The 23472-nt window shown below is 35.5% G+C and overlaps 2 protein-coding genes across 2 annotated transcripts in view; one reads left to right on the top strand and one right to left on the bottom strand.

Moving 5' to 3' along the window:
* LOC129276642 (F-actin-capping protein subunit beta-like) overlaps window positions 1-12221 on the bottom strand; it is a 32052-nt gene extending 19831 nt beyond the window's left edge. Inside the window, exons 1-2 of the mRNA XM_054913034.2 lie at window positions 11831-12221; window positions 2248-2337 (exon numbers count right to left, since the gene is read on the bottom strand). Of these exons, the coding sequence (XP_054769009.1) occupies window positions 2248-2337; window positions 11831-11833 (93 nt within the window). The 5' untranslated portion in view covers window positions 11834-12221. The remainder of the gene's footprint in view (window positions 1-2247; window positions 2338-11830) is intronic.
* A 6790-nt stretch (window positions 12222-19011) lies between these two features.
* LOC129275884 (trichohyalin-like) overlaps window positions 19012-23472 on the top strand; it is a 30436-nt gene continuing 25975 nt past the window's right edge. Inside the window, exons 1-2 of the mRNA XM_064109234.1 lie at window positions 19012-19107; window positions 22581-22841. Of these exons, the coding sequence (XP_063965304.1) occupies window positions 22617-22841 (225 nt within the window). The 5' untranslated portion in view covers window positions 19012-19107; window positions 22581-22616. The remainder of the gene's footprint in view (window positions 19108-22580; window positions 22842-23472) is intronic.

Consider the following 23472-nt stretch of genomic DNA (forward strand, 5'->3'; position numbering starts at 1 on the left):
ATGCGATGCACAGCATACAGATGACGTCATAATAAACTACATGTAAGTCGCATGTCAATGACCAGAATTAATTCTAAAGTGATGATGCCAATCATGCCATAATGTGATAAGTGATATATGACTTGTTAAATCAAATTTCTTTTTTTGGGGGGGGAGTGGGTTGTATACAGTGCGTATCAAAAAAAGTTTACACTTTGAAAAAGCCCTGGGAATAAAAAAATATACAACATGTGGGTAATTTTTTCACATATAATCTTCGGTTTGGGTCTCATCTATCCAATGAAAGTAAAAGTTTTGACAGAATGTTACACTTGAGTGATCACTGTCCATTTTTGTAAAGCTCGCAGAAATCAGTTTGCGCAGAAATGCTTGTTTTCTCGTTGTGTCAAGGGGAAAGGGCAAAATCAAACTTACCCTGCGAAACATTTCTCATACATTTCCCTTGCACTTTTAGTCAATCGAAATAAAACGGATACATTCAAGCATTCTGTAACGATTTTGCCACCCAAATTGAAATTTCAACACTTGGTAATCACATCCTTTACCCTTTTTGTTCCAGCTGGATCTGAGGACATAACTGGATCTGAACAAAAGTTTATATCAGACATCTCCAGCATGTTTTCACAAAGTTTTTATCATTTAAAGTGGGTTTAAATATCATTTTTCATTTAATACTTCTTTCTCCACACTTTTCCCAAGCTTGACAATGATTAACAAAATGAAAATCAAGCCTAAGCCATTTCATGTAAATCACAGCTCAGTGTAAAGCAAATATCGTCACGATGGCCTCTGTGTGTGGAGTGGGGTGGGGCGCAATGCACTCTTCGAAAAGTTTTGGGCAAGGAAACAAGTTGAAAAAGGTAAAAGATATCTTGAAATCAATTTTCTAGCTAAATGCCACGTGTTCTTCATGATTAAGGTCTACTTTTATTTGCATAACTCTTTCAAAGTTCTGCGAAAATCATTTTTCACTAACTTTCCAATAGTAAGTGGTGTTCACTCAAACGGAAATATTTTTCGACAGTTATATGTCATTTGCTTAAATGGATCTGTACCAATGTTTGAATGTGGAAAAATCTTCAGGATATTTCAAATGTATAATTTTACAGGATTTTTTCTAAGTGTAAACTTTTTTTTGATACGCACTGTAGATGATAATAATTATATTGGATGGCTTTATTTCATGAAATACCAGAAATATTCCACTCATCTGCGTTTCGTGGAATATTTTCCCAAACTCATGGAATATTTCTGGTATTCCATTCTGAGCCATCCAATATACATTGTATTAAATGTAATTACCCTCATTATTGGATCATTTCATGCCCCTACAGAATGAATGCACTTTCTCCACTCTCACTGGGGAGCATTTCAACAACAGTTCCAAGACTCAATTATTACTATATTAGGTATACTCATGGAGCTATTAACACAGCTCCATGGTATACTACAAAGAGTAGGTTTTTGCATCCTACCGTGTAGTGACTGACTGAACACCTGGTTGGAGAGTAGATTGACACCTCAATTCAATTTTTTTACATAGAACTTTAATAGTCAATTAAAGGACAAGTCCAGCCTATAAAAAGTTGAAAAGTTGAAAAGTTTGAACAGAATGAGAAAAATCAAACAAGCAGAACAATGAAAATATCATTAAAATAGGATGTGAAATAAGAAAGTTATGACATTTCAAAGTTTAGCTTAATTTGAAAAAACAAGTTGTATTCACATCCTCGTCAATATATGCCAATGAGGGGACTGATGACATCAACCCAGAGGCGGATCTAGCTTTTTTCCCGGGGTGGGGGGGGGGGTTGACTGAGAAATTTGACAAGGAAATAAGAAGGGTTTCACAACTAATTTTCTCCTCATTGTCATGTATTAAAGGTTTTATTCGTCCCTGAACATGTGGAATTACTATTGTTTTAACATTGTATGGTTCAGTCAAGTCGCTCCTTAATGTCAAATCTTCAAAAATGAAATATTGTATCATTCAAACAATAAAAAAAAATAATGAGTGAGAGACATCATCAACTCTCTCATTTGAATATCCCTGAATGGAGCATATAATTGTTTGTGAAAAATATTGAAACTTTGAAATGTATTTCTTATTTTACATCCAATTCAATGTTTTTTTATTTTTCTCTATTGATTCAAATGGAAATTTTTTCTTGGGTGGACTTGACCTTTAAAGGGTTGGATTGACCGTCTGAATACAGATTTTGTTAGAAATCTTGTAATTTTACTCACCAAGTCAATAAGGTTACTGAGATTCTTTTCTATTTCCTGTGGTGGAAGCCGCCTCATTAAATCCAAGGCACAATCAAGTTGAACATCAGCCTGTAAAAAAAAAAAAAGAAGAGGGGATATAAAACAAAAGACACTGGTTAAAATTAGAGCGACTTTTAATATCTGAGAAGCAAGATCACATTGCCAATTGCATCTCTGGTATGTTGTCAAAAATGAAGCCCTGTAACACTTGAATCTGAAAATAATTATTTTGTGTTCCAAAGGAGTGAAAGATAAAGACCAAAAACACCATCCCAATTTAATTTCATATACTATTAAATGCACATGTGAATTAGATGATGATATTTTGGTCACAGACATCTTGAAGGTGTCGGCACAAATTTGATTTGTTCTCTTCCTTGGCATTTTTATCGCAAAAAACTGCAATGACCTCCGCGGGGGTTCCTTACGGCGGGAAATTCGACACTCTTCCAAATATGGCATGATCCTAGACATCGGATATATTGAATTGGAAATGCGTGCTGTTGACGCGCGCATGCTCGTTTTCAGAACAAAGTCGCATGCAACTGAGCGAAGAGGTCCGATGTTCGAGGTCGAAAGACGTCCGTTTGGTAAGTAAATTATCATTATTTACCGATTTCTATATCATGTATATCAATATTATTGATAGTAGGGGAGACCGGGGTTAGTTGGAACATTTTTGACAAAAATGGCTGTAAAATCCAAATAGATTTTATTTAAGAAACAATCAATATATCAGCTTGAAGCATATATCTAAGGGCTTCAAATGTACCCCATAAAATTTTTTACTCTATGATGGTTACTGAAAAAAAATCCACCTTGAACAAGACCATTGCAAACGTTCCAACACATATATCTAAGGGCTTCAAATGTACCCCATAAAATTTGTAACTCTATGATGGTTACTGAAAAAAATCCACCTTGAACAAGACCATCGCAAGCGTTCCAACTTACCCCTGTACGGGGTAAGTTGGAACATGGTATGGGGTAAGTTGGAACACTGCATGGTCAATTAAAAATTATACTTAAACTACTTACAACCTTAATATTACATATGTACATGGTTTTAGCATATTTGCTTTATTTTTTTTCAAGTTTAAAATATTAAAAGTGGATTTGTTGAACTTTGTTTTTTATTATACAGCCACTCACGCCAGCCAACTGTGTAGTAGATTTCCGCTCATTTGTGTGTGTTTGATTTTACATGCAATTAAGTGTACTATCAGCAATTTCATGTACAGTACTTCTGCATCAAATTTACATGACAAAAATTAACTGTCTATATTTTTTTATTAATTAATTATGCAAATAAGCATATGAAATTTGCCCTAAATTTTGTATGTTTTTGTCTTTAACTCTATTTATTAAGCTAGTAGAATGCTAATTTTTGGTGAGAGTATCAATTTTTACCTTTATAACAAATATCCACACAAAATTGCAAAAAATACAATTTCTTATGTATTTTTTGTTATTTAGATTTGTATTTCTATGTTTTTTCGAACCTTTGTTTTTTATTGTTTTTTCTGATTAACTTTGTTGGGGACTCTTTTGCGATCACAAATAGCATAAAATAAATCCATTTGAACCAACAAAAGTAAATAAAATCATACATTTATGATTTTTGGTTGAAAAACACAATTTGCATTGACCTTGTACACGCAATCACGTTTTTGAGCAATTTTTGGTCTGACATGCACGTACAAAAGGTTGCATAATTCAGAAAACGCGCACCCAGGCATCGCAAATTTGGTCTCAAAAGATGCGCAAGACTTGAAAGTAAGAAGTCAGCGAGCGGTGCGGTCAAAAAAATTCACGCAACGGCGTAGTGACGAAATTTGTCAAATGGGGGCTCAAGTTGACCCCCCCCCCCTGTTTGATAAGGGTTAATATTGCATTAGGGGCCTACAATAGGCCTTAAATGCACACTCAGACCTAACTGAGAAACAAAACAAGCATGGTATACAATACATGTTCAGACAAGTGTGAAATACTGAATACATTTTTTTCTCATATCCAATGTTATTCATAATTATGTTTGGGGTAAGTTGGAACATATTTCAACTAGCCCCTTCAATTTTGTTCCAACTAACCCCAGAGGCCCATTTGAAATTTATAAGCTTACAGCACAAAAAAGCACTCATTCAATGAACAAGGTTATGATATAACTCAAAAAAGGGACTTCCCCACAGCATATTAATAACCTAATTTAGTAGCTTGGTACAAGTGTCCATTATACCCTCAAACAGGCCAACTTGATCTGTGGGCAGGTCCAAGCTATTTGACTTGTGACGTACGGGACATTTAGAGACTTTTATAAAGTTGTGTAACATAAAAAATAAATGCACAATAGAGAATCTTTTATGGATTTTGGAAGGCCAGTTGTCCCCTCTTTATTCAGTAAAAAACTTAGTGATCTACAATTCCATTAACGAAGTAATATTTTAATTAATATGCACTGTGACGTACGGGACCAGACAAAAGCTGATTTTTTTTTTTTTTAAGTTTGTCATTAAAACTCTGTGAATTGGAATAAGCTGGAAATCTCTCATTATCATGTTTTCATCTTGTATCTTATCAAGTTTCATTAGCCATGAATGAAATGATAGAACTCATTGTTGTTATTATGTAATAGCTCATGGGCGGAAATCCCAGGGGGGACAGGGGGGACGTGTCCCCCCTACCAAAAATAGTAGGGGGGACACAATATCAAATGTCCCCCCTACTATTTTTGGTCTTTTATGATGGAAAAAAAATGCTTCATTCACATTTAGAAATAATACATGTATTTTGGACTAAATGACCTTACATTTTGGGTGAAAACCTTTTTTTTGCTTGTCAAATTTTGCAAAGTGAATAAAATAAGATGAGGGGAAGACTTGGAAAATAAAAAGAATCTTTCGTGTCACTATTTAAAATTTTCGGTCGCGCTTCGCGCTCGCATTGCCTGTTAGGGGATTGTTCAATATCAGAATATGGAGCTTAAAGGAGAATGAAACTCTTGGAGCAAGTTAGCTTTTGTGAAAGCAGAAAAATCAAAAAATAAGATCAACAAAAGTTTGAGTAAAATAGGACTAGCAATAAAAGAGTTATGAGCATTTGAATGTCGAGATCACTAATGCTATGGAGATCCTCCCATTGGCAATGCGACCAAGATCTGTGATGTCACACACGTACAACTCTCCCATTTGGACACTGAAAATATACCCCAAAACATTTCTTTTTGCTCATTCTAATCATATGACAAACGATTCATCAATGATATAATGTTGTGTGAAACCTCTGTACTTGTCATCTCATAAAGAGAACACCTCACCTTGTGATAGACTCTATAAAAGTGAGAATATAAGTGAAATAAGTACTAAAGTAATGAGGGAGTTGTACGTGTGTGATATCACAGATCTTGGTCGCATTGCCGATGGGAGGATCTACATGGCACTAGTGATCTCAATATTCAAATGCTCATAACTTTCTTATTATTCATTCAATCTTCCTCAAACTTTCAACAATGTGTTCCTTTGATTTTTCTCTTTGATATGGATTCAGCTGGTTTCAAGGGTTTCATTCTCCTTTAAATATCAAGTTTGGAAGTCAATATACATTACACATTTCACCTCGGAAATCGAACTTTCATTATTTTGTGTGATTTACAAACTGATTTTTTAAAAGTGCTCTGTTAATATGACAGCTTTTTGGTCTGAATATTGACATTTTCTGCTCGCGCTGAGCGCTCGCAAATTTCGAATAAAGTACCTATTATTTTAGTGTATTCCATTTAGTTTGAAAAATATCCCTTTTCAAGTCTGATTGTCAAAACGTATTAGATAGCGCTACTCGCTCGCATTTTGATTGGCGAGTTATGTATGTCTCAATATTGATTTTCATGACAGTTTATCAAAGATTTTGGCTCTCGATTTGCGCTCGCATTAATGGTTAAAAAATATTTTTAACTGATGCATTCTATTCATAATTACAAAAGTGCTTGAAATGTCCAGTTTTCAGGCCATAATATCATCAGATTTCTCGCCCTCATTAGGCATTAATAAATAAGATATTAATTTAATGATTAAATTGTCCCTTTTGTTTCATCTCGCGCTTAGCAAGAGGAATGGGAAGATAGTCATTATTTTCATATGACATGTCCTAAGGATGTCCCGGACCTATGTCAAAACTCAAATAATAATGAAAAAATATCAGCTCTTTATTAAGTGCGATCCATATCCACCTCACAATTTTCCTACAGAGTGCTTGAAATTAATAGCTGAAATTGACTCTTTTTTCAGATTGGAATATCATATAGTTTAAGCTCGCGCTTTGCGCTCGCTCTAATTTTTCATGATAAAAGATGTGTAGAATGCCTAGATTCTAGGTCTAAATCCGAAACACGCGCATGTTTATTCAGATATTCAACTTGTTCTCTATTTAAATCATTGTCTAGTTTCAGATCACAATATCAAAAAATTTCTGCTCGCGCTTTGTGCTCGCATTATTAATATAGTAAGATCCCCTATATTCATGATATTACTCATCCTTTTCATGATTTACAAAACATGAATAGATTGTCCCGTTTTTAGGTCTAAATCTCGAATTTTTCTGCTTGCGCTTCGCTTGCAACAATTTAGTTATATAGCTACCCTGTTCACGATTACAAAAATTGATTATAATTTTCGATTCTTTTTGTAGAAATGTCAAAAGTTTTCAGCTCGCGATTCGCGCTAGCATTATTTGATTGTTGAAATAATTATGTAACGTCTTCATGGCTAAGAGCAAGCAGTCCTTAACAAGTATCTTTTCGATCAGTTTAAATTAAACGAATATAAACATATATAAACTGGCTGCACTTTGCACTCGCATTATTAATGTAAGGAAGACCCCCAATAACTCATCCTTTTCATGATTTACAGAACATGAATAGAGTGTCTCGTTCTTAGGTCTAAATCTCAAAATTTTCCGCTCGCGCTCCGCATCAATTGTTTAGTTATATAGGCCTACCTATTATGTTTAAGTTACAAAAAGTGCTTAGAATTTCCATTCTGTAGGTAAAAATTTCAAAAAATTTCAGCTCGCGCTTCGCGCTCACATTATTTGATTGTTGAAATATGTAACGTCTTCATGGCTAACTGCAAGCAGTCTTTAACAGGTACCTTTTTCATCAGTTCATCTCTGCTCGCACTTCGCGTTCGTAGTAATTATTTAGTTGCACACACATCTTTTTCATGATAACAAACATTGCCCAGAATGTTCAAATTTTTAGGGGAAAATACATAAAACTCCCCCCCAAAAAAAAAAATTTGCTCTCGCTTCGCGCTCGCATTTATATAAATAAGGATTATGATATTATATATTTATGTTGATTTATAAGAATAAAGCTAAGAAGTGACCATGAGGACTACCCCTTCAATGAAACAAACAAAAATCATTTTCGACCGGCCGATCGGGGATTAACATATAGCAGAAAAATAATCGCCCCCCCCCCCTATTGGCGAAGGCTGGATCCGCCCCTATGGTCCCCCCTACCTTTCGGGACAGATTTCCGCCCATGTAATAGCTCAAAATATAAACATCCGCGCTGTGACGTATGGGACATTTGTCCATGTGTAAAACGAATGGGGAAAGTGAAATTTCATCAAAATCTATAATCAACTTGATGTAAACCAAAGTAAGTTAAGTCTTACATGGATTATCATGATTGATATATATTTCTTTAATAGCATACACTGAAACAAAACATAGCAAACACTTTACGACCTTATGAATATTATGAAAGATGTCTTGCAAATAATTCCATGTGTTAAACGAATTGGAAGTGACATTTCATCAAAATTTATAATTAACTGGATGTAAACCAAAGTAAGTAAGTTTTACATGGATAATTATGATTGATATATATATATATTTCTACCGGTATATGAACAAACAAAACATAAAAAAACTTTATGACCTTATATTTTATGAAAGATTATTTAATAACATATGTTAACAAGTATGCTAATACATGCACCCTTGTTATTTATTACAAATCATAACTTTATTATCAGCCTTTTACCAATATTCAACCACTGATATATTATTTATCTCAATTTACTTTACCTTTGCTCCCAATTGAAAAATAACCTAATTAGAATTACATAGAAATCCTATGGTGTGTCCCGTACGTCACACTTTTGTCCCGTACGTCACAAAGCTTAATGAACTGATATAATTAGACATGAAATTAATTCAGTAAATTCACTTTAATTTTTGTATGTATAGTAATATAAATTAGAACTCTCCAAAGTGTGAAGAAAACTGTTCAACTTTTTCTTCATTAGAATCTAAAAAAACATATGCTAAATTGTGACGTATGGGACACTGCCTGTTGGACACCAGATAATTAACTTAATTAATTTAACTTCAAAATATTTTTTTCTTTCAAATGTTTGCATTAACTTAGCACTACAAGTCCCCACAGAAATATTTTCAAATATATAATTTGCATTATCTGCAGATCAAAAAATGTGATGTCCCGTACGTCACGCTAATTAATGATTTCTTGGAATCGTGACCTTGGCATTCATTAACTTTAAGTTTTCAGAAGAAAAAAAAAAGGACAAACAAGTGGAATGCCTCTGGCCGTCTCACCTGCATCACGCGATTCAATATAGCAGCAGTGCTGATTTTGAAAACTACTATGACTCGCACAAGATGTTCAGTGATACTTGGTTACTCTTATTTCCACGTTTTATGAACTAGACCAGATACACTTAAAGAGATATGATGGCAATTCAACAAATACATGTACCAGCAACGTGGCCAAAGTTCTTTGACCTTACATGACCTTTGACCTTGATCATGTGACCTGAAACTCGCACAGGATGTTCAGTGATACCTGATTACTCTTATGTCCAAGTTTTATGAACTAGACCAACACACTTTCAAATTTATGGCTGTAATTCAACAAATACCCCAATTTGGCCAAAGTTCATTGACCCTAAATGACCTTTGACCTTGATCATGTGACCTGAAACTTGCACAGGATGTTCAGTAATACTTGATTACTATTATGTCCAAGTTTCATGAATCAGATCCATAAACTTTCAAAGTTATGATGGTAATTCAACAGATACCCCCAATTTGGCCAAAGTTCATTGACCCTAAATGACCTTTGACCTTGGTCATGTGACGTGAAACTCATGCAGGATGTTCAGTGATACTTGATTAACCTTATGTATAAGTTTCATGAACTAGGTCCATATATTTTCTAAGTTATGATGACATTTCAAAAACTTAACCTTAGGTTAAGATTTTGATGTTGATTCCCCCAACATGGTCTAAGTTCATTGACCCTAAATGACCTTTGACCTTGGTCATGTGACATGAAACTCAGGCAGGATGTTCAGTAATACTTGATTAACCTTATGGCCAAGTTTCATGAACTAGGTCCATATACTTTCTAAGTTATGCTGTCATTTCAAAAACTTAACCTCAGGTTAAGATTTGGTGTTGACGCCGCCGCCGCCGTCGCCGTCGGAAAAGCGGCGCCTATAGTCTCACTCTGCTATGCAGGTGAGACAAAAACTTCAGAGTATAAGCTTTAAAAGGACATACAATATGTTATATTTAGGCAAAGATTTAATTTTGGCTTCAGAGGGGACAATAGCTTGGACCTGCCCCTATAAACTTCTCTGAGATAATACAAAATTTTTGAAAGAGAAAAAAATTACTCAGAAGGTGAAAAAACAAAAATTCCTTTCTAACTTCACCAGGCTTGTTGCACATGTGTTGTCTGTAATATGGTGGATGGCTGTCAATAATAGCAATAAATTGAGGGCAGTATTGCATAAATTTATTTAACTTAGGCGTTAAAGAAAATTATAATGCTTCAACTTACCCCGCGTTCCAAATAACCCCGCTCTCCCCTAATAATTAAAATCGGCATTTGCACAGCTAAAATATATTATTTTATCAACAATTAAGCAATTATTTTGGGGTCTAGAGTGTGATTTAAATCGCCAAATTGATCGCGGCGCACAACTCTACGCGTCCGATATTTGGAAACTGCGTCCGATTTTCTGCAAAAAAAAGCCTCTGGTAGTAAGTAAATAATTTCCGTTTTTCGGTTTACCATAATTTTTTCGATTCTATTTTTTATGAAATTGATATTCAACATTTGTCCTACAGATATAAACATGATTTTTATTTGATTCAATGATTGTATTTTTGTTTTGGTCCAATTATGCTTAACTTAAGTGTCCGATATTTGGGCACTTTAGGCCTACTTACTAGTATAACGTTAGAATCTGTGTTCTTAATGAACATGATGAGTTACACTAGAGGCGCATCGCCAATATGGGAGACTGTCTCCCAAGAGAGAGATTATCTCCAATATCAGAGACTTTTGTAAATAATTTGGGTATCCAATTTCAGAGACAATCTCCAGTTTGGGAGACCAATTTTCTTTGTTTACATTTGCTGCAAAAGGTTTACCTCGGCGGCAAATAAAAATGTGATTGGCAGATTCCTCATGAAAAAATTACCCCTTTTCACCGTCTACTTTAAAAATTCACCGTCTACTTTTGTTTTGATAAGGATTTTTGTTGTCATCCACACACAAAACAAATGGGCTTCTGACCCACCCAAGGGTTCATTACATGCCGCCGCGCACAGAAAATTCAAGCCATAGAAGTCGTGTGTTGTGGACCCAAGAAGTGAGATCCCAGCACGCGCGACCCACTAGTTAGAAATCCACTGCCAAACGCGGTTCGTGGTGCGAGGTTAGTATACTAATACTAACCTCGCAATACGTGTGAGTGCTTCTGACCTAAGTGAGACAAAATTTTGGGTGGAAAAAATAACGCTTTTGTTGGTGTTGTTTCTTTTGTTCTTTTGCAAAGCAAGTCTCCAATATGGGAGATTGTCTCCCCTATCGGAGAGTCTCCCATATTGGCCGTGCGCCTCTACTGAGTTAAGACTTAAGTATCACTCCTCTCATAACATGCATATTAACGTGCATTCAAATCTAGTCTAATTTCATCTTCGAGATAGCAGATGAATGCTGTTTCATTTTTTTTTTGTCCTAGAATAGATCTTCTGTCATGACATTTGTCAATGATTATCAAATATATCACTTAGGCCTAGTTAATTAGCAGTATCACTATCTTATTATCAGATTCAGAAATACTGTCTTTTATTAAAAGACAGTAGGCCTATTTCTGAATCTGAAAAAGTTTTAATTTTACTGATTACTTTTTAGTTTCGTTTTTTTTTGGTCCTACCTAACATAAATAATGGTATCAAAGTATATTTGGGAGAATATACTCTTTCAGGCCATACATAATAATCATATTTTCATGAAATATTTTTCCTTAAATTGGGAATTTGTGAAGTGTCACTGTCATTTTTTTTTTACTCAGGTATGTTACCCGGTAGTCTCACCTCACCCTACAAATTTGTCAACGTGTGGGACTGACTTTACAGTAGCGACTCCAAATAACCAGCGACAAAATAACAGTTATTTCATACAATCACAAAGAACCATGGAAATAAATAAGATAAATATATTACAAGGAGTTTAAGCTTCACTTACCATCTTTTTTGTTGAATTTAGGCTCTCAGAAATAGATTATGACTCTTTGTTTTTGTTACGGTCGCCGCTCTCTTCCGTGTGAACCCTCCCAAAATGGCAGAATAAGTACATCCGGGCTTTTCAAATAGGGACGCCCTCCCAGTGGTTTTCCTTATTTGGCAAAAATACCAAAGGCCTTTGCATGAATATTCAAGACGAAACTCTACATCAGTTTTCATTGTCTTATAGAGTTTTCATTAATTTCAGACTATTTCTTCATATCTATAACAAACCATCAGCTAATAATTAATGATCAATCAAATTAAGGAAATTCCTTCAGCTATTGATGGAGAATCCCGGGAGAGAGTGAACGAATTATTTCTTATCACCCTCATTCTACCACGCATTCTACACCCGGAAGTGTTTGGCTAGAATTTATAAATCAGATAAAAATCTGTGTATACTTGATTACACCGAACGTAAATTCCCCTTATCTTCATTTAATTACCATAGTATATTAAGATAGTACCATGTAGTGATTAAGGAAATTCCACAGTTAAAATGAAATCCATATCATTTTCACCAAACTTTGCACATAATAGTGGCATAAGAAGACAAAATCCAAATCCTGTCTTGGAGAGTTGACTCGGCCAGACGGCACAACTGTGGATGATGACTTTGATAAAGCTGAGGTGTTAAATGACTTTTTTGCATCAATATTTACGCAAGAAGATACCAGTAATCTTCCTCCATTTCTTGATAGACCCTTTGACTCTACACTTAATGATATTGTCATTACAAGAGATATGGTTTTGGAAAGATTATTGATGCTGGACAAAACTAAGTCTCCAGGGCCGGACGAGATTCCAAATCGGATATTGAAAGAACTTGCAGATGAACTAGCCCAACCTCTTGCCGATCTCTTCAATGAATCCTTGAGGAGTGGTTCTGTTCCTGTAGCATGGAAGATGGCGAATGTAACTCCATTATTCAAAAGAGGAGATAAACGTAATCCCAACAATTATAGACCAGTGAGTTTAACAAGTACAATTGGCAAAGTTATGGAGCAGATTATTCGTGAAAATATTATTAATCACATGGTTACAAACCAGCTGTATAGCTCACATCAACATGGATTCAGAAAAGGCAAATCATGTGCTACTCAACTTCTGGAAGTTATTGAGGAATGGACTAAGGATTTGGATAAAGGAAAATCAATTGACTGTATATATTTGGACTACAAAAAAGCATTTGATAGCGTCCCCCATCGAAGACTTCTGCTTAAGCTTCATTCATATGGAATCAGAGGTAGTGTCTTGAATTGGATCAGATCCTTCTTAAAGAACAGAGAGCAACGGGTGGTTGTTAATGGAGTTTTCTCAAATTCTGTTAGAGTCAGTAGTGGAATTCCCCAAGGGAGTGTTATCGGTCCGGAGCTATTTCTGATTTTCATAAATGATTTACCAGATGTCCTAGCTTCTCAAGCAAGTGTTATCAAGTTATTTGCTGACGATACCAAATTATTTGCTGAAGTTAACAACGATCAAGAATGGGAAATCCTTCAAGCTGATTTACTGAGGATTCAAAGTTGGGCAATCTTATGGCAACTTCCCTTCAATACAGGAAAATGTAAAGTCCTTCACTATGGCAGAAAGAACCTGCACTATGACTATAAGTTAAGTTTGGATGGCCCGACCATCGAAGTCAGCCACAGTGAAAAGGACTTGGGTGTCATTTTCGACGATCAGCTAAGTTTTTCTCAACACATAGATCAGATAGCAAAAGCAGGAAATAAGAAGATGGGGATCATCAAGAGATCTTTCTCATTCCTTGAACCTAAGAGCTTCAAACTACTTTATAAGTCCATAGTTCGACCTGCTTTGGAGTATTGTTCACAGATTTGGCATCCATACTTGAAGAAGGATCAGGAGAAACTCGAGAGAGTTCAACGAAGAGCTACAAAAGCAGTTCCAAGTTTACAGGTCAAAAGCTACCCGGAAAGATTGGCCCAATTGAAGTTACCTTCATTATCTTACCGACGTCACAGAGCAGATCTTGTCCAAGTATTCCGAATAACTCAAGGAACTGACGATCTAGAGACTTCTAAATTCTTCAAATTCAATGAAGACTCCAGAACTAGAGGACATATATATAAGATTGAGAAACCCAGAGCAAATACTCGAAAAAGACAAAATTCTTTCTCACACCGAGTAGTATCAGAGTGGAACAACCTGCCAAATCAAGTTGTGAAGAGTACTTCCATAAACTCTTTCAAATCAAACTTAGAGAAATCTTGGAACCTCAAAAAGGAAAAGTTTAACCCTGACCAATCCTTTACTTGCCCATGTTCCCATTAATAACGTTACCTGCTGAAACCACACATCGCCATATAACCTGTACCAGTTTATCTTCCACTATAATGACTTCATGAAATCATAGAAATTGGAAGGAGGAGAGGGGCAAACAAGTTTTTTAGGTAAAACTTTACGCCCACAACAAGGTATGTTACAAGGTATGTTATATAATAAGCCAAAGTGCAAAGATGTACGTGATTATGTAATTATATATTAGACCCCCGATTAGACCTGAAAACAAGGGATCACAATGTTGATTTATTTCACCGTAAAAACACATGCAAATTCAATCAGATTTTTCAAGAATGAGAGCCGATTCTGCTGAAGATGTAGTTACTATCTATGCTAGCGATGAGCCGATGAGGTCCCCGGTTTTGGAGTTATAGCAGGATGCAAATTCACCCCCGAACACTGTCTCCTGCAAGAAATTAACGAAAAATAATTATTAATTATTTTGAAATGGGCCACCAGACTATCACCCTATGTAGTGATGTCGGCTGATATCCTATTACTGGAGAATAAATAAGGGGCGGACTTTGTGCGTTCTTCCCCAAAAAAGATCCGACCAAGCAAAAAAAGGAAAAGGAGAGAGAAAGGGAAATGATAAAGAGTGAATATTATTTTTTCGATTATAGGTCAAAATTTATCACAAAACGATATCATCTTGTCAACAGGCAATATATTTTTCGTCCGGCGCTAGAAAAAGATTTGACTAATTGCACCACTGTGGTATATCATTTTAGTTTTCTTTAATGAATCCATGTACTTCCAAAAACTCTTCAATTCGTATGATAGATAGCCATTATATGCCTCGGTGTTATTCAGTTAACGTTGAATGAAATTAATATGATAGGTATGGAGATTCAAGCCAACTCGAGGTGTATAAATAGCTAAACGTTTTATAGACCCAGTGGCGTAGCTAGGATTTTTTTCCTGGGGGGCACAGGGGTCCATGCTTTTTAATGGGGGAACATTTTTTTTCATCTGTGTGTATGTGTCACAGGGGCGGATCCAGCTTTCGACACTAGGGAGTGGGGCCTGATATTATTTTCACCCATATTTTCCCCGATCGGCCGCTCAAAGTGGATTTTTGCTTGTTTGAATTTCGGGGGTAGTTTAGTCACAGTTCCTTCTTACGGGCTTCTTAGCTTTGAAAACAACATAAATATGAAATAATCTCATAAGCCCTATATAAAAAAGTGATTTTTTTTTTTTAACTTTCATGTATTTTGTCCTTCAAATTTAACCTTCTGGGCCATGTTTGTGATCTTGAACAAGATGCGTGAAATGATTACTGCGAGCAGAAATTTTAAATTACCGTTCTGGCCTGATAAGAACTGTTTGCAGTTAGCCACAAAGACGATACATATTTCAGCAATTAAATAATGCGAGCGCGACGCTCGAGCTGACAATTTTTGATATTCCGACCTAAAAAAGGTCATTCTAAGCAATTGTAATCATAAAAGGAATAGGTATGTAACTAAACAATTGGTGCGATTCAGATTTTAGACCTGAGAAAACGGGACACTCTATTCATGTTTTGTAAATCATGAATAGGGTTGGGCATCTTCCTAATAATGCGAGCATGAAGCGCGAGCAGAAAATTATTGATATTCTGTTCTGAAACTTGATAAGTTAAGAACGTTTTATATAAAGAACAAGCTGCCTATCTCAATAAACATGCGTGCGCGTGATTTAGATTTAGCCCTAGAATCTGAGCATCGATCTGAATACATTTTTTTATCATGAAGATTAATAATGCGAGCACGAAGCGCGAGATGGAAACATTCGATATTCCGATCTGAAAAAGAGTCAATTTAAAAACTATTTCAAGCACTGTGTAGGGAAATTTTGAAGTGGATGTGAAACACACTTAATAAACATGCGAGCGCGAAGCACGAGCTGATATTTTTTATTATCATTTTGACATAGGGCCGGGACATTCTAAGGACATTTTGTCATCATAATGAAAATGATGCTTATCTTCCTATTATTCCTAAGCGCGAGATGAAACTTGTCGATATTCCATTCTGAAAAGGGGCCAATTTATTTATTAGGAATTTATGAAAATATTATTTACTCATTTATTAATCTAATATGCTTAATGAGAGCGTGGAATTTGTTGATGAATTATCATTAAGGCCTGAAAACTGTGGATATTTTAACAATTTTGTAATTATGAATAGAACGCATGGGTTAATATATTTTAGATAAATTAATGCGAGCTCAAATCGCGAGCCGGATTTTGTTATAAACTCTAATGAAAAGGGGAATTTAAGTAGCTTGTTATAAACTTAATATAGAGGTATACATACTCACCGATCAAAATGCGAGCGCGCAACACTAGCTGATATGCCTACGTTTTGACTTCAAAACTTGATATGTTAAGCTCCATATCAGCCTTTTGAACAATATATGAATCTCATCGAACAAGCAATGTGAGCGCGAAGCGCGAGAGAAAATTTGATATAGTGACATGAAAGTTATTTTTTGCATGTCTTATTATTTTATACTCGTCTCCCTCTTCTAATTTTCCTCTCCTTTTTTTCCTTTCTATATATCCCTTTATTTTTCTTTATTCTTTCTTTCTCCTTATTTTTTGCTCCGCCAATTTTTTTCAAGGAGGGGGGCACCATGGGGGGCACACCCCCTCGTAGCTACAACCCTGTTTAGACACATCATGAAGAGTAAATCCCCTTTCAAAATTTAGGAGAAGAGGCTTTTGCAAACAGTTTTAAGAAATTGTTTGACTAGAGTGCCACCAACTCACCCTTTTCAGTGTTTGAAAATAAGAATGCCCGATGCAAGCCGTGAGAATGTCTGGAAACCAAGTTTTACATTTTGTGCAATTTATAGGGAACATAATTTTTACAAATATAATGATAGTTCCTGTATATAATCAATGCTATTATAATAGTGCTATCCATCTCAATCGTTTCACCCTTACGCATTTTCTAGCACTATTCGTACTCGCTGAACTCGATTGAAAAATTGTCGATCTCCGGCTAGCTAGTATAGCTAACTGATTTTTAAATTTGAGAATGCATGACATCCGCATAAATGTTGAAGTGGTTGTTTTAGGCATTTATACAAGTATTAGTATTCGCATATCATGATAAAACCATGGACCTATTAATAGGTCCATGATAAAACATAGGTTGAGACCACGGCATGGTTGAGTGAGCGCGGCCCTATAGTCTCAGCCCCCAAATGGATTCATTTTGTCATCGGAGATTAAAATAAAATGAGCATAGGCCTACTGGTTTTTTTTAAATGTTGGTACAATTTACACTCTTCGTGTTTGTCCTACAATTTGTGCTACCTTACATCATACTTCAATTCAGTTTAATCCACCGGCTTTAAAACTAAACTCAGCTATATTAGTGCAAGATAGTTAGTGAAATTCATGTGTGTTAAAGGAGAATGAAACCCTTGAAACCAGCTGAATCCATATCAAAGAGAAAAATCAAAGAAACATATTGTTGAAAGTTTGAGGAAGATTGAATGAATAATAAGAAAGTTATGAGCATTCGAATATTGAGATCACTAGTGCCATGTAGATCCTCCCAACGGCAATGCGACCAAGATATGTGATATCACACACGTACAACTCCCTCATTACTTTAGTACTTATTTCACTTATATTCTCACTTTTATAGAGTCTATCACAAGGTGAGGTGTTCTCTTTATGAGATGACAAGTACAGAGGTTTCACAACACTATATCATTGATGAATCGTTTGTCATATGATTAGAATGAGCAAAAAGAGATGTTTTGGGGTATATTTTCAGTGTCCAAATGGGAGAGTTGTACGTGTGTGACATCACAGATCTTGGTCGCATTGCCAATGGGAGGATCTCCATAGCATTAGTGATCTCGACATTCAAATGCTCATAACTCTTTTATTGCTAGTCCTATTTTACTCAAAGTTTTGTTGATCTTATTCTTTGATTTTTCTGCTTTCACAAAAGCTAACTTGCTCCAAGAGTTTCATTCTCCTTTAATTTCTACCCTTCTAATATTTTTATTCTCAATCTAGACACCATATCACCGTCGGCATCAACATCGCTATCATCACCATTATCACAAAACCAATACTTTTTGGTATATATATGTTTTATTGGGTCAAAACAGACCAAGTATAAACCAAAAAATCAAACATAATCAAACTATATACAAGTAATCATAACAACATTAGAAAAAAAACACCAAAAACAAATATAAATAATAATTTCAAAAAAGTTGAAAGATTTATGCAATGACACAGACGTGATATTTTACACAGCTTTGATGGCAAGTATACGTATGCTCATACACAGTAAACAGGATACATACAATGATACATGTGCAGATGACAAAAATTATTATTCAAACTTCCATTTCTTAAAATGAGCCGCGAGTTTGAGTCTTTTTTTTTTTGCCACACAATATTCCATTTCTTTTTGCTTCTTAACAAAAGATCTAAATGCTCCAAAGTTTGGATCAACTTTGCTGAATATACAAATGAAAATAAAGTACTTCAATAATAAACATAAGTAGGATATGAACTTATCATCCGGATCACCAATCTTAGTATTCCATCTTATATACCTCATCGTACCTCAATTCATCTTATCATCTCATCTTCCTCTAAAATGTAAATTGAACTGATTGTATATTTAGTTTACACTGTCTCTTGAATCAAAATAATTTGGAGTAAGCCAAAGGGACTGGTAAAGGAAAGAGAGGGTACGGTGTTCAAGGTAATACGGGAGGAGGAGTGGGGGGGGGAGGGGGGTGATGAATTGTACACCTGTTCCAGAGGGTGAAGAGACCTAACTTAATTGATCTGAGCATGCGCAGTGCAGTGAATCACGAGAAGACTCTTTATTGAAAGATGGAGTCCGCTTGACGTCGCTATGGACACTTAACGTTTTGAGTGATTATTCTAACCAAAATTTCAGAGTAAGACGTGCCCCTTTTTATCAGTCTATTACTTTAAGTTTAATTTTGATGCTGATGAATGTTTATTAAAAGGAGGAACGTTTCGTGACATAACTCATAAGCCGAAGTAGAGAGTGGAATTCGAGACCAGTTTCTGGTTGAAAATGAATGAATGAGTTGCAAAATTGTAGTCGAGCCTCGAGGGTCGAGACTCCTGCATTTGCAGCCGGGTATCGGGCGCGGGCGGGGTGCCGGGTACGGACAGGTGTGAACACTGCGCACAGACCACAGTGTAGTTCATATAGGCAATGATGAAACTGGAGTTCTGATTTTATGAATGTAATGATCTTAGTTTCATTATAGTAGTAAGTAATTTATTTATTTTTATTAATATTATTGCATGTTTGTCACAATATGAATTACAGCGTAAAACTAAATAAACAGATGTAAAATCATCAAGGAATGCATTAACATCGACAATTCTGAATTTATTTCCAAATCCAATAGTAATACTTCTTCAATCCAGGGCGCGGCAAACCCGCTTGCCCAGGGCAAGTGAAATTGATGTGCGGGCAAGCATTTTTCAAAGTCAATTGCCCGATCGGGCAAGTGGTTGTTTTGAAAATGAAAAAGATAAATTGACAGTAAAGTTTAATAATTTTTTGATAAATTGCAAATATCGGCCAATTATCTCTCATACAATGTCATACCAGTAAAAAAACAGTGGAAATATGTCAAATCAGAGCCAATTTATCGCCAGCGGTCCCGTTGGATGGGGGCTGCCATCTTACTTTCTAAACTACACTATGCGCATGCTGCGCTACTAATCGACGAAGGAGCTAGCTGGGGAAACCCCTCTCTCGCCCTCTGAGCGCATGCTCTACATGTACGGACGTACACGAGCGATCGCGAGCCAGTCGACTCTCGAGCTAGATCGCGCTGAATGCATGCAAGCTTCGGACTGACTCGGCCAGGACCAGGGTGACCAGACGTCCTGTATTTTATTCATTTCTAAACCATTTGAGTTTTTTGTTTAATTTTAAAAATATTTAAAAAAAACACCAAATATCATTAGGATTTTTGTTATATGATTGGATTGTTTTTATTTGCTTGAAGTTTGAACTTCTTCCTTTTTCTTTCTTTTCTATCTTTATATCCTTCTTGCCCTTTTTTTGTTACATATCTATTTTTATTTCCTGATCCTTTCTCTCTCTCTCTCTGTACATTGTATTTCTTTCCTTCTTTCTCTTACTTGCCTTCTTTATTACATTTCCTTTTTTATTTCCTTCATTCCTTCTCCCTTCCACTCGTTTTTATTTTTGTTCTTTCTCTCCTTCCATTATTTTTTTTTTTTTCATTCTGGCCTCCCTTCATTCTTTCCTCCCTCTCTTTCCTCCTTTCTTTCTTTCATTATTTATTTCATTTTGTCCTTCTTATTCTTTTCCCTTATACTTTCTTTCCCTTTCTTCCTTCATTCCTTCCCTCCTTCCTTCCTGTTTTCTTCTTTCTTCGTTTCTTTCTTTCAAGAATGAAGGAAACATTTTCTTTCCTTCATTCTTTCTTTCCTCCTCCTTTTTTCTTACTTTCTTTTTGTCTTTCTCTTCTTTATTTTGACTTTTACACATTTATTCATCTTCCCTTCTTTTCTTTTTTTTTCTTTCTATATTCAATTCAAAGAATGACGGAAACCTTTTTATCTATTTTTATTCTCTCTCTCATCCTTTTATTAGAACTTTCTTATATTTTGTATTATTTCCTTCATTTTCCCCTTCATTTTTTCTTTTTTCTTCTCAATTCATCTCTTTTCTTTCCTTCATTCTCTCGTTCACCCTCCCTTCCAATTCTGTATATTTTTTTTCTCAAGTCTAACACTGTGTAGCCTTCTTTCTTGATCTTTTTTTTGTCGATTGTCCTGTATTTCATCTGATTTGATTTTACTTAAAGACACAGAATTAATGCTATATTGTGCTAATTAATATGCCCAGTAATCTTTAAATTGACAAGAATCTTACCTCTGAATTGAAAAGAAAATAAACACTTTATAGACATAGAGCTCACCTTTTAATAAAATCATTAGGAGACCATTTCATGAATGTTATCAGTACTGACAATTAAGTCAGTGCTGACAACTTTCATAAAACACTTCTCCCCCCCCTTGTGTCAAATACTTTTTCCTTTTATATAATAGGAAATGTGAAATAATATGTACGAAATATATATTGAGGGTTGTACTAAACCTGTCATTTTGAATTTGAAATAACATTGCCATTTTGAGGATTTGCATAAAATGCAAATTGAAACTAGCTCATATCAATTCAATTCCGTTCAATCAAGGTTTAAGGGCCAGTGAAATATGATATGAAACAAGAAAAATATAAAATGCGCATTTAAAAGCATACAAAATGTCAGTTGAATATAATATTTGCACTTGAAATAGGGATAGAAGATAAGTAACACAGTATTGCACAGTTTGTATACCATGACAAGATTAGGCTTGCAGAATGTTAGTGAAGCAGCTGTGTCAGACTGGAGTGGTGTATTTTAATCTTGGTTTTGCAAATAAATTCTTGGTACTTGTATTGTTAACTTTTCGCAAAATGGAATCTTCATTGGTTTTTTTTTTGGGGGGGATGATGATGGTATTTTTACAATAAATTTGTTTTTTATTTAAAGGCATAGTCATGGCCGTACACAGCAAGGGGGGGGGGGCCACTCGCCTCTTAGAATTTTTGAAATCTTACATTTCTTAACTTAATATTTTTACATAATTCACCAAAAGTGTGCTTGAAATTATTAGGTTTCTCTTTTGAAAGCGCAAATGTGCCCCTATGACATGCTCAGTCGCTTTGCTCCCTCCCTTTTTAGTATTTTTGAAAATTGTTATACATGTACATCATGCCCCCCTGAGAATATTCTGCGTTCGGCCATGGGCAAAGTCTGATGAGTTTGCCCCTTCTAGTTTCAAGTGATGTCATAAGCCATATATAATTTGGTCCAAGTATTTCATAAATTATTTTGATAGATATGTCCTATAAATTGCTTCTCTAGATATTCTCTCTTTTCTTTAAATTTATTATTTAAATTGCTTCTCTAGATATTCTCTCTTCTTTAAACTGATTTATTATTATATTTCGCCAGGGCATACATTAAAAAGGGCACCAAAAATTTCCAAGCCCATTAAGAGGGGCACCAAGGCCCGTTGATTGGACATCCATGGTTATGGCCCTGAATGGCCGTGAATTAATTCAATCCCTGTGGGGTTAGGCCTATATCATGTTCTATCTAGTATATTAGAATTCTTTTCATCATCATCATCAGAATCATCATCAAAATCATCATTAATATTATTTGTTAGGCATCACCTGTGCCTGGGAGGGAAGAGCGAACTGAATCACTAACTGATTAGGGGAGTGCAGGTGGACCACTACAGCGGGGTTTTTAACATGCAAAGGTGTTAGAATTATTATATATTCATATTTTTATATCACTGTCAGATGCTTAACTAACAAGACCAGGAACCGATCATCACTATGGGTTCAGGGAGTTCCAAGACCAAGAACGGAGCCCCTCCTCCAAAGGGCGGGGCCAAGAACGTGGTGGTAGCAGAAGTGGTCGTCCCCAATAAATCAGAGCCAATCAAGATAACGGGAGAGTTGGACGAAGCTCCACCCACCAGTGGGAGTGGCGGACAGGCGACTGTAAAGGAAGTCGGCCACAATAAATTTAGCTTGCAAGTCGGAGATAAAAGTATTGGGGTAAGTCATTAGCACCAGCACACTGGACATGACATATTAAGAATCCTTTAACTCTAATTGGTGTTGCAAGAAACTTGCGATCAATTGCAAGTCTATTTTTGGTCCCTAAATCATTCATATGTCTTGCAGTTAATTGCAAATTAGTGATTGATTGCTAATCTGCTCCTTAAAACAAGAAGTTTAATCTGATTTGCTACAGCTAACATGGTACTATCAGTTGTAAAATTGCAACAGAATATTTGCAATTGATCGCAAATATTTTCTTGCAACACCCCCTAACTCTTATCTGTACTAGAGTAGAGTAGATGTAGACTTTATTTCCAAATCTATGAAAAACAGATTCAGAGCAGGAATTGTCTTAACAACATCATATAATTATCAGTTGCATATTGGTCCATTTGGGTCAGTTATTTTTTTTGCACTTCCACGTGTCACAAAAGCATGTTTTATTAAGACTAATCGTTGACAATTGGCAGTTGGGGTATTGTAGACCTGTATCTCAAAAAAAAAAATGAGGACAGGTAAAAGAAGAGCTGTATTTTAGAATTATGACAATAGTTGCAACCTCTTTATATTCTACATATGAAAACAGTCTCCAAATATTTGAAAGAGAACTAATTCTAGGCAAAAG

The sequence above is a fragment of the Lytechinus pictus genome, chromosome 14 (genome assembly GCF_037042905.1).
Source record: "Lytechinus pictus isolate F3 Inbred chromosome 14, Lp3.0, whole genome shotgun sequence".
Lineage (NCBI taxonomy): Eukaryota > Metazoa > Echinodermata > Echinoidea > Temnopleuroida > Toxopneustidae > Lytechinus > Lytechinus pictus.